Source organism: Sebastes fasciatus, chromosome 12 (genome assembly GCF_043250625.1).
Source record: "Sebastes fasciatus isolate fSebFas1 chromosome 12, fSebFas1.pri, whole genome shotgun sequence".
Lineage (NCBI taxonomy): Eukaryota > Metazoa > Chordata > Actinopteri > Perciformes > Sebastidae > Sebastes > Sebastes fasciatus.
In genome coordinates this window covers 13,486,958-13,499,692 of record NC_133806.1, presented here as the reverse complement: position 1 = coordinate 13,499,692, position 12,735 = coordinate 13,486,958, and the positions used below count along the sequence as shown (strand labels likewise).

The 12,735-nt window shown below is 45.6% G+C and overlaps 1 protein-coding gene across 1 annotated transcript in view; it reads left to right on the top strand.

The window, feature by feature from the left end:
* The first annotated feature begins 754 nt into the window (after positions 1–754).
* Positions 755–12,735, top strand: part of cicb (capicua transcriptional repressor b) — a 41,220-nt gene continuing 29,239 nt past the window's right edge. The window contains exons 1-2 of the mRNA XM_074653189.1: positions 755–964; positions 7,526–11,518. Of these exons, the coding sequence (XP_074509290.1) occupies positions 7,651–11,518 (3,868 nt within the window). The 5' untranslated portion in view covers positions 755–964; positions 7,526–7,650. The remainder of the gene's footprint in view (positions 965–7,525; positions 11,519–12,735) is intronic.

Genomic DNA, 12,735 nt, shown 5'->3' with positions numbered 1-12,735 from the left:
ACCTGTCCAATAGCCTGCCAGTGAGGTGACGTCACTCGTTCACTTTCACTGGGAGTGGGCGGGGCGTGGAGATCACCGACGTCAGAGCCAAGCGGGATGCTGTGCTGTGATTGGCTGAGAGCGGTGAAAGTCAGCGTCTGTTGCTGAGAGAAAAGGGAGAGAGGGAGAGAGTTTGCAAAAGGGGGGCACTGATGCGTCTGCTGCACCACATATGAGTTGTGAACAGCAACTTTTTTTTAAATGCACATATTTCACTCAATGCTTTCACTCTTGTTTGCATAAATAATAATGCAAAATATGCACTTAATGCATGTTTGGATGCGAGGAGTAAACAACATTGTGGTGCTTTAATATCCTGCTGCACCAACTATGTATGTGCAAGAAGCAGATTGATGCATTATAACTCATGGATGGCACTTGTGCTGTCAATTATGGTAAACATACTCCTCTTCAGAAGGGGAGGAGGCATTTGTGCCTTTTGATTGGCTCTCAGGTGATGAGATCCCGCCTCTAGGCCCGCCCCCATGCTGTTCCTATGGTTCCCAGAGCTCTGATTGGATACTGTAAAGTTTGGGACAGGACACCGCCCTCTCATTGGCTGGATCCACCCGTCTGTCAAACAGGACTTTGACAGCCCGGTCACGCCCCCTCCTTTGCTCCTGTAGCGCCGGCCGCTGATTGGCTACTGTAACTGTCAGCGTCCTCTGATTGGTCGGCTCGGCCCCCAGCTGTTAGTGGTTCATTCACCATTTTGTGTGACTGTAGTGGGAAAAAGAAGTAGTTTTTTTTTTTTATAGGCTTGTTTGAGTTTTTCTGCGAGAGGGTGGTAAGTAGACATGTTTTGAGGGGAGAGGAAAAAGTAAAGTCCGGAGACAGAGGGATGTTACCGAGAGCCTCCTCCTCAGCAACATAACACCATAAATCTCTCCGTGTTGAAGGAGGAGAGAAAAGCTGTGTTTCTGAGGTGAGTTGAAACTTTAACAACTGACAATGGATTTAAACCGTTGTCATGGAGAGACTATAGAACCAACTAACGGTCGGACGGTTGGTTCCGTTAAGACAGTCCGGAGGAGAACCGGAGAGAGACACCGACACCGCTTGCGAGCCCGAAGAAGAGCCGAGAGAGAAGAGAGGAGGAGTGGTGGTGGTGGGGGGTGTAACAGCCTAAAAACTTTCTCAAATGTTTTACCGCAGTCCCACGGTGGACCGGAGGAAACACCGTGGATGACATTAACGGTTAAACGTTGAGTACTTTTTTTTTTTTTCCGTTGACCGTTATGCTTTCGAATTTTGCGCGTAGCGTAGTAACGACCCTATTTTTGTTACTAATAGCAACGCTAATTTATAAACCTGCGGAGAAGGAAAAAATGGACAACAACAAGACACAGCGTCCCGTTTCCTTGTGTGTCTGACGGTGTTGTGGTGTACTAGTAGTCTGCTACCGTCGCGTACTACGACTACTACAACCACCACCACCACTACTACTATTACTACTAACGTTACTGAGCTGCTTACTAGAGCGAAACACGGAAAGATTCCGGCTTTTTACCATCCTTAGTTTTTAAAAATCACCTTACAGACTCCATTGCTTCTCCAGGAGTGTGTATACTAGGCGTTTTAGTGGATATTTGCGTGTACAAAACATCGTTATTAGGCCCAGTCTAGTTGTCACTTGTAACCGGTTGTTTTGTGTTTTGTTACCGAGCACCATACAAGCAGCAGAGAGAGCAGACCGGCTGACTGCCTCCTCGAGTCATAATACTCCTTTGACATTGTGCAGCTCCTCTCGTAGTACTCGCACATATCAGCGTTAAAGAAGAAGCCAGGGGGTTGCAGTCGGTGTTTTCTCGGCTTTTCCCTCCTTGCACGACAATCACACACTTTTTTTTTTCTGCACTGCAATCAGTGTGGATTCACCCTTTGAGATCTTCTGACTGTGCAACACTTTTTTGCCATATTTTGTCTTTGCCTGTCACAGAAATTGAATGCTTGTTTTTGTGTCCTCATGTGTCCTGCAGATTTCCACCATGGCATGCATTCCTCATATCTTGCATTTCTTAAAGGCAGACACATCTGTCTCGGTTGTAGACATCTTTTGCATATTGTAGAGCAGTTGGGGTCATTGATGTGGCATTGGCAGTTCTGCCATTTGGTCCCAAACAGAAACAGTCACCTCTGATCTATGCTACAGCCTCCTGATCAATAACAGGGCCAGAATGCACAAATTCCAGGCCCTCGATGTTTCTCTTTTATTGATACGCTATCTACAGTCAGATATGCCACCCACTTTAAACAGCTGCCAGTATTCATACTACGTCACAATGGATGTTCTCCATAACAAGCGCAGTCACACACACTGGCATCCTCACACACACCTAAAATACCTTCAACGAAATGTTTTCTTTTACTCGTCTCGTGTTGCATGTGTGATCACATCCCACTCACACATGAGTGCATCAACCCAAAGTGTGTGTAACAGAGAGCATGTTCTTTTTTTTTGCTGTTTCATGTGTGTGTGTTCCCCGGTGACCCAGTTAAGGGCAAAGCCGCCCTGCCATGCTGGAGTGTACGAGGGCCACGGTAGGCATCACTATCACATATCCTCTGTCGTACCATCGCACGCTCTTCCCTTCTCCATCCCCGTCCCCGTCACTGCAGCCCTGCGCCCATACAGACACCCATAAAATGCTTTTAGGAGAGGGATGAGCTGCAGTGTGCCTGCCTGGTAACTACGTATACACTCACACTGACATATAGTGCAAATGCAGCGTTGAACAAGGTAGACGCAACCTGAAGACAGCCGCATACTGTCAAATACCTTGTGTACTATAAGCAGCTCAAATGCCCTACGTCTTCCACACACACACACACACACACACACACACACACACATCCTGTGCCATGTTGCGACGGGGTATAGGCTAAATTCTCTACGAATGACCGGATAAACTGGCATCAAGGTGGAGGTTTATTAGGGTTGTATAGTCCAGTAACCGTACAACTTCTTCTTCTCGTAGTGTTGACATTGAGATGAGATTTCCTTATGAATGACCGTTCTGTGTGTTTGGCACATACATGTTCCCTCGTCCAACCTGCTAAGAAATCCCCAACGAGGTGCTCTTTGCATGAAAATGCATATTTTTAATCTCAAAATGTAATAACATAAAAGTCGTTTTTATTTATTTTAATGTTTATCTTTACAGAAAAGCAAAACTTATACCGGCCAGAGTGTGAGCTCCTGCATATGTGTCTGTGTGTGTGGACGGGTGTTTATATGGCACAATGAATGTGTGAGTGTGAGACAATATATAGGTCCAAGGGAGATTTTAACAGTGTATGCATGACTGCACTATAAATTCCAGGGAGAGCGTTTAGTGTGTGTGTAAAGTTTGATGTTGCTATGCTGTGGAGGGGGGTTGCATTGTGTGCTCCTGTGTGTGTGTTTGTGTGTGTTGGGTGAAACGGCATCTTTTTGCTGTTTAAGGAAGAGTCCAGTCCAACACCATGGAGACGATAGCTGTCGATTATAACCGTCTATTCAGGATTTACAGTAGCTTTAGACCAGAGCTGCAAATATCTCACTCTTAACTTGCTCTAATGCTGGAAGGTGCAGACGTTTTGAATCGCCTAAATTATGACTGAGTTCCTCTCTGCTTCGTCTGGTTGCAGCCCAGAGGACGATCAGGATTCTCCGACAATTTCCTTTATATTTTTAGTCCTAATAAGTTATGCACTAAAACCCAAGAGAAGAGATTTAGATTTAGACGTGCTCTTGGCATCTTGGATTGTAGCTAACAAACATTAGGAGTTAAAGGTCTGCAGTTATTTTCAATTTAGGGGATGTTTGTGGAGCACACACTGTGTGTGTTATGCTTTTGATCTTTTAGGGAAGAACTGGGACTATGTGAAATGTTAAAATCCTATGCCATTTATTGTATGACAGCACTGAAATTATAGATGCTTCATGCATGAATTCATATACCTTTCCCTATAATTTAGAGGAATGCACCGATACCGGATCGGATATCGGGCCGATACTGACTCAAATAGCTGGATCGGGTATCGATGACAATGGAACCGATCTATTCAATTCACTTCTATGTTTATATACTATATACATTATACACTGACATTTTAATTCCTGTTTAAGTTTTGACCAATTTGTTGCTGCATTAAAAATGTTTACACTTGAATTATAATTCCTGTTAATTTTGAAGATTTTTACCAAGTTGCTGGTGTACGATTTATTATTTTAATAATAAATAACAATTCAGTACATTTATATCTATGAATTTATTTGTTACATTTTGTTTTACAAAAAGTTAGGAAAATTATGTTTAAGTCAAGCCTGATGTTGCCTTACACATAAAAAGAATGATCCCTGTCACCTCCACACAGTGAGGCATACAGCTTATTAATTAAAACACTGGTATCGGATCGGTACTCGGTATTGGCCGATACCCAAAGCCCAGGTATCGCTATCGGGACTGAAAAAGTCAGATCGGTGCATCCCGGTAATTTTGTATAATACATTTGGTGTCTTTGACAACATTGGTATTTTGTCTGGAATTTCAAATGAAGTTCTGTGGATAAGATGACTGCTTGTCCACACACCTTGTGTTTTTTAAAGGCTGGATTAACAAATGGGTACACATGGTGGAAGAGTTAAATGTTTTCCTCAATTTAAATTGAACTGTTACAAAAACTTCTGAGGCTTTCTGTGATAAATAAATAGTTTCAGACTGCTTACAAACTTGCACTAAATACCCAGCACATGAAATAAAGGAAGGTCGTCGATGTCTAATTCTGAAACTCCTGTTATCTACATGTTGTGCACATACTGTGTTGTGCAGTCCAGTACCGTCAAAGTTACAGAATGCGAATACACACAAATGCCTGCTACTGGCTTATCGGCCACAGCTTAGAGCATTTTGCAAGGCCATGAGCATGACCAAACGCATTTTTCTAAGCTATGATCAGATCCTCCCGAGTCATTCAGTCAACCAGACAGCCAGTCAAGTGGCCCTGACTCCTTCCTGTCTTTTCCAGTGCAGTAAAGCAGCTACGGGGCCAGCACGCCCAGTCCAGGCCTCTGCGTCTACTTTAATGAAGGAGTACTTGGCCTGGTACTGGTAGGAGGTACATTCCTTCAGTCCCAATTTTGTGTCTTCTTTCCCTTGCTTCGTCTGAAACGTACACTTTATACATGGAATTTACAAAAATGTACTCTAGCTAGAAAGGGAGTAATGAACTGTACGTGGTTTCACTGCATATTCTTTTCTTTATTTTTGTTTTGTTAATGACGCGTGATATACAGTATGGTCTGCTAATTGGTACTGAGGAATATTTCTTTAAATATATTTTCTTATCACCACTAATATCAAAAGTATGGCGGATATTTTGGATTGATAAGATGCGTTCACTATGTGAGTCATTGCACAGGGAAACTCTCACAGATTAAACTACTTCATACTTGCTTTAAATTTATTTTCACACTGCTTTCAGTTGCAGACTCTTGGAAACAGTTTTGGAGTTGGTAATAGATATGCACAGATATCAATAGAACAGTGTTTTTCAAACAGCTGCATCTGCAGGAAGCATCACAGTTACAGTACAGTTGGGAAACTCCAGATGTGCAGCTACAGACGTGGTGCTATTGCAATGAAATACGAAACATCAGTATCACTTTTCATATTGGTATTCGCAGAATTTACCATGGTAGTGATCAATGTGTGTATATTTCACTACAGTGCATCGCCAGTCCGTAATTAAAAAAATTAAATAATGGTCTGATAAGTTATAATGGAAATTAAAGTTTATACAGTAAATGTGTGTGAGGGTAGAGGTCAAAATGGAGAGCCAGCAACAAGTGTTTGAATGACTCAGGTTGTTTATTAGTCATTCAGGACCAGGAAGAGATGTATTTCTGTACTGCAGGAAGTGGAAGTGGTGGTGTTACTGGTTTATGTTATGTATTGTTTGTTACAACAAGGTCACCTTATGTGTGTTTGACGAACTTTTCCAATGTCTCGGACAGGAACAGTGAGTATGTGTACCGTATGAATCTATGTGTTTGCGTCTGTATTTGTAGGAATGCCGGCAATTTGCACAGTGAGTTGCTGAGCTTAGTCAAGGGGAGCACATATGCACCCGTCTGTGTACGAGTGTGTGTGTGCCTGTATTTAGCCTGTAATCTTGCATCAGTGAGCGTGCCTGATCCTGTGCCAGCCTTTTAATTTCTCTCATTTTGGGCGTATCTTACCATGGCAGATTATTCCAATTATATTGTCTTTTTGTAGAAATGTGTGTGTGTGTGAGTGAGACAATGACAAAAGACGACTGGGAAAGACTGAGACATCGAGAAAGAGTGAGAGAGGGCCAGCAAGTGCTAGAATGACTGTGGAAATTCCCAATGACTACACAAGAACAGCCTATTTGAACAAACAGCCAAACAGCCGCATACTCCCACCTCTCTCTCTCTCTCTCTCTCTCTTTCTCTTTCTCTCTCTCTCTCTCTCTTTCTCTTTCTCTCACTCATGTTGTAGGGTGACCTCACCCAGGCCACTGCCAGACCTTTTCCTCTCGATGGAAGTCAAAATAAATGCTGTGTCGCTGTTGTGATGCGACGTTGAACACGCAGAATCCTCAGTCTCTAATGTATAGCGTGAGAAAGCTATCCTGTCGCATGTCAAAGTAGCTGGAGGGAGTACAGTGGAGAGAGATCAGGCGACCTGTAGTGCGTGCGTGCGCGTGCGCGTGCGCGTGTGTGTGATCGATCAAGAGAAAGGCTTTTTTGTCTCTGCATGCATTTGAAATTAAAGAGATGTAGGCCACATTAAGGGCAGATGTTTGGATACAGGAGTATTGTAAGAGACAAACTGAAGTGAGTGACCTTGGATGTTTGTTTCCCTTTCTTTCTTTCCCGATATTTTTCTTTTTTATTTGTTTTTGCTGACCCTTTATTTTATAAACTAACCCACTATATAAGTGATATCATACTTGCACAATGTTAACCAGATTAAATCTCAATTTCACATAGTCTTGACCAGGATTACCTGGGAAATAAATCAATAACTCATCAAAACTATCAAAACATAAACATCTATTTTTTCCACTGTTTACTAATTATTTAGTATTAAGCTAAATATGATATGGTCTGGAGACAGATTTCTATGAGAAAAGCAATCGTCCTTTATTTTCATGAAGCAATATATTTTTGCGTTTTTTGTGTTGCTGTCTGGTTTTAAAATGGTGGATAACAAATGTTGGAATTAAGATTTTATGTTTCGAGTATACAAACTGGCACTCATAGACGAGCACACACGGACACGCTTGCATGCACACTAGTGGATCAGGCAGACATGAGGGTGAATGAGAGAGAGCACACGTCAGACTTTGAGCCAATGTGATAGCCAGTGCAGTGTAGCACACTTCCAGGTATGACGTCATTTTTATTCTCAGCAATTTTTGATTATGAAGATAATAAACGACCACCTGTCTTCTGCATCTCCCTCTTGCTTTTCAGCCTGCAATACAGAGGACAGAAGGACCGGCGAGAAGGAGAAGCAGAGGAAGACAAAAAACGGAGTGCCTTAGAAGAGAATAAGAGGAGCGCCACAAAATCTGCACTTTGTGAACGGCGAAGAAGAGATGAGACCATTAAAGAAGCACAGAGGGCGTTCTCCCCCGTTAACGAGAGGCAGAGGGGGGAGAAGGAGAGGGGGCTCTCAGCCCCTCCAAGAGAAAGACCCCAAAAGAGTCAAGAGGGAGACGCTCGCCAAAACCACACAGCATACACCCAACACTCCCATCAACAAACAGACCCCGCCCACAGCCGCCAACTCTGACGGAGAACCAATCACAAACAGCAATACCCCAACGAGGGAGGAGTCTACTGAGCTGAGGAAACCTGTGGAGTCAGTTGAGAAGGAAGGAAAGAAAGCAGAAGAAAAGACAGAAAAGGAGAAGATCTCGGGCACGAATGGAAATAGTGCCGTGTCCACTGATACTGTAGCATTTCCTACCTCTGTCCCAACGCCAGTCTCCACAGCCACGCCCCTTCTGGCCACCAATCACAGCCCCAACGTAGGCTCAGTCTCCAGTAGGAAGACAGCCACATTTAAGGCTCGTGTACCCAAGAAAAAATACACATATGAGCACTTTGTTAGCAACGCAAGTGCCCTGACTACCATTCCTACCTCCAGCCCTGCATTCATACACAACAGTTACTGCAATACTAACAGCAAAGTCAGTGATAGTGTGAATACGCCCAATAATAATTTCAAGAGTAGTAACAATATTGGTAATAACATTAACAAAAGCATTCACGTTAGCATCAATAGTAGTATTAACCGTAACACTACAAGTGGTATTAGCAACATGACTAACAGTAGTGCTGGGAGCCATAATACTTTTATCAATAGCAGTAATAGAAGAAATAATTGCTCAGGTATTCAGCCATCAGTGCTAACTGTGGATAGTAAAGCTACAGAAGCAAACCATTTTGTTTCCACAGAGGATAAAGCCCTCAGGACAGCAGACTCCCAGGAAAAAGATTCCCAAGCTGGGGGAAATGAGTCAGAGGGGGCCCCTAACTCAGTGCGCTCCTCGTCCACTGATACAGCTAGTGAGCACTCAGCTGACCTGGATGTGATGGAAGCAACAGGACCAAGCCTTCATCAAAAGAACACCCGCTACCCAGCTCCTCTCCATAACTCGCACCATAAAGAGGCCAGTCTTTCAGAGGGACTAGCTGAAGCTCTGGCCAAAGGCATGAAAAACCAGAGAGTTCTTGCTCGCCAGATAAAGGGGACCATGGAGAGTGGAGTTGGGGCTACAGGGGACAGAAGGGTTAAGGGGATTGACTCATGCCCTTTATCACCTACATTCAGACCAGGGGTAGTGCGTAGGGTGAGTGGAGGTACTGTTGAAATCCAGCTCCAAGGAGAGGAGAACCTTGTTAAATATCCTTTCCATGGTGGGACCGTGATGGCGTCGTCATCAGGGGCTGAGAGCACTGTGGAGTTCATTTTGGATGCCCCCCCACCTGGCATGGCACCTGTGGCTGTCAGGACACGAGTGTGCGTGCCCTTTGGTGGAGATGAGGGGGGTCCTCTGCTGTACAGAGAGGGGATTGTCACTCAGGTGGACCCCCACCCCGGTGTGTCATTTCCTTACCAGGTGCTCCTGAGTGAAGACAGAGAGACTCTGGACAATGGAGGGGCAGGGGAAGAGAAAGAGAAAAGGAAAGCTAATGCTCAGGCTGTGTGGGTGTCCCGACAAAGTCTGAGGCTGCTCACCCCTCCCTGGGAAGTCCCGCATTTGGATGGTGGGAAGGCCAAGGAGAGAGAGCGGGAGAGGGAAAGGGAAGAGAGGGAGCGGCGGGAGGAGATGGAGGTAGAGAGGGAAGTGTGCCAGTTGAGTATTGGGATGGGGGTGCTGGGAGGGGGAGCAAGGTTGGGCCATGGTTTTCCACATGAAGGGGTTGCAGGAGGGCATCCTTATGAAAACACACATCCACCACCCCATCATTCCTCCACTGTGACTTCTAGTGTAGCTGGCAGCACTGTTCGTGGCTGCGAAGATAACTACTCTGACAGAGAGAGACAGAAGCAGCCAGACACTCCTGAAGAGGATGTTGAGGTTTCTCATTTTAACATGTCCCTCACTGTTGGTCCCAAGCCAAATGCTGGGACCTCTCAGCACAGAAACATCCTCTCCAAGTCCAGTGGCCACCCCCCCTCCTCACCCAACCTCTCTGTGGTGCGGGGTCTGGGACCCCCACACCTCTCCACCCTCGCTAGTCCTCAGCCACCCCGTTCCCCTGCCTTACTGGGGTCTGAAATGAACAACACCACTCCAAACCTACCTCCATCAAAGACCACTCCCACGCAGACCCCTACTCCCACTTCTGGGGTGGGGTCCTCCTCTACCTCCTCTCGCTCCAGGACTCCCCTCTCATTGGCTCAGCAGAAATACAAGAAGGGCGATGTGGTTTGCACCCCTAATGGTATCCGTAAGAAGTTTAATGGTAAGCAGTGGAGGAGGCTGTGCTCCAGGGAGGGCTGTATGAAGGAGTCTCAACGTCGTGGATACTGCTCAAGACACTTGTCCATGAGGTCCAAAGAGATGGAGACAACAGGGGGAGGTGGTGGAGGAGGAGGCAGCAGCTCAGGGACAGTCACGCCTGACCTGCGGGGGAGAGCGAGCAGTGAGTTTGAGTGGGACGACACGTCAAGAGAGAGCAGTGAGACCAGTAGCAGAGGAGACTCCAGACCCCGCTTGGTCCTCCCCTCCCTCCTCCCCCATGACCTGTCGTCACGCTTTGACTTCGATGAGTGTGAGGCCGCCACCATGCTTGTGTCATTAGGGAGCTCCCGCTCTGGCACCCCCTCCTTTTCTCCCATCTCGAACCAGTCGCCTTTCTCCCCGGCCCCCTCTCCCTCACCCTCCCCGCTGTTCGGCTTCAGGCCGGCCAACTTCTCCCCGATTACCGCCTCCCCGGTCCTGCAACACCGGAGGCACAGGCAGCCCAGCGGGACGGGGGGAGGAGGGGCAGGGGGCAGTAAGGTAACAACCCCAGCTGGAGGAGGAGAAAGGGAGAGACAAACGTCAGGTATCCAGCCCTCCTTCCACAGCAACCTGATGTTTACAGTCCCCATGAGCCCCAGCAAACGAAAGCCCGACGCACCTCCTCCACCACCCCTCCCCTCACACCACCACGATTACACACCCAAGACAGAGCTGGAGCAGGGGCACCTTAACAACTCTTTCAGGGTGCTCTCCCCCCAGACACCAGCTTCACATTCTCGCACACACACACCCACCTTCTCCCGACCCAGAGGAGTGACCACCCCCTCCTCCAGCAGGCCACCGTCCTCCACTGCTGTCTCCCCTCCTCCTCTGCTGGTGTCTCCAACACCTCCTTCTCCTCTCACTCCCGATGGAGGGCCTCGTCGTGTGGTCCCCGTATCCCAACAGGCCTTGCGGGACTCTCCTGTCATTGTGAGGAATCCCGAAGTCCCACTAGCAAAATTTACAGAGTGTCCCTTAGGAAGAGGAGGAGGAGGGGGAAACGAGGGAGGGACAGATAAAACTTCATCTAAAGACATCGGCTTATCACCCCTCACCCCTCAGCCAATTTCAGGCCTCCAGATTCCCGTCCCCATTAACGCTGCCGCAGCCACAGTACCCAATGGCACCGTCCTCTTGCGGAGCCCAGCCCAAACTCTGGTGCTCTTGTCCCCGACACCCTCCTCCCTGCCCACCACTGACACCTCCGCCACCCCCCTGCAGGCCCTGTCAGTTACCGTCAGCACAACAGTCACAGCACCGGCTCCAAGCAGCGCGGACAGCTCTGCGGAACGAGAGGAGAACAGGGGGACAGGGTTTGGGGGTGAGGTCCAGCAGCCGGTTCCCTGTCACCCTTCTCCCACCGCTCTGTTGCCGCTGATCCTCCCAGCTGAAAGCCTTCACCCCGTCCCACGAAAGGACATCATCATGGGACGTCCTGGTACAGGTGAGAATTGAGCCATACGTGTGGTGTATATTGTGTGTGACGTCAGTGACTTTGAAGGAATGAAGAGAAACTTTGGAGATAATTTGTGAATTGGGCTGCAGGTAGAAAACAGGACATATGTGGCGTAAGCATAATTAAATCCTGTATTCTGTGCACCTTAAGAAATACTCCAACCACATGATAAATATGTTTATTCTCAACAAACAAGGCAAAACTCCTTAAAGAAAATATATCTTGTCGATGAGAAAATAATAAAGATTAGAATAGAACATTTATTAGGGATTATTTGTTGAAAAAGATGTAATATATAGTGTACCTATTTCAAAGTGAAGAATAATTACACACAATGCTCAGGAAGTAGACTTTCCCCATTAGCTACTGTATTGCAACAACAGCTACTCTTCATGGGGTCCTCGTTCTTTTTTTAACAATATTTTAAGACGGAAATACATACATACATCAATTCACATCAATGCATAACACCACCACTAAGACACACAACAACCAACACCAACTCAAAGCCCATCTAATACATACAATACCTCTAAATTTCATCTCGGACATGATTGAGAAAATAAATCCCTCAACTGATCCACTTAATCACAAATAAAGTGGGATGGATAGATCTCTGCATCCATATCATATCTTTGAGAACAGAAAAAATAAAAACAAAAAGTCATATAATATTCTACACTATTCCTTGTCTAAACAGATATAGTCTTAACTTTTTGTTAAAACATGTTGTATTACTTTATGAAATAAAAAAACTTGGTAATAAATTCCAGTTAAATGCAGTTAATAGTATTCTTTACACTGTTTTTTTTATATTTGAAATATCGCTCAATCCTCCATGATAATCCAAATTGCAGCTCTGTACATACAAATGAAAAATTAAGGAAATATTCTCCTCTTTAATTTTTAATGACTCACAATATTTGGAACCTAACAGCCTCATGGGAAAGATTTTCTGCAACATCGCCGGTTGTGTGGCATAAAGAGTTACGGGGCTCTCTGCGTAATTAATATCCTTTAGTTTGTGCTTACAATTTAATAACCATCCAAAGAGTATATTCACTAAATTCAATTGTTATTAGAAATGTCTCATACCTTTTAAAAGGTAGATGTGTGGCTCTGTAGTGTTTAGTACTGACACACACCATGTCAACTCAGAATGGCCGAAGGAGAAGCTCTGTTTACTAACTTTAAACTAGCAGGTT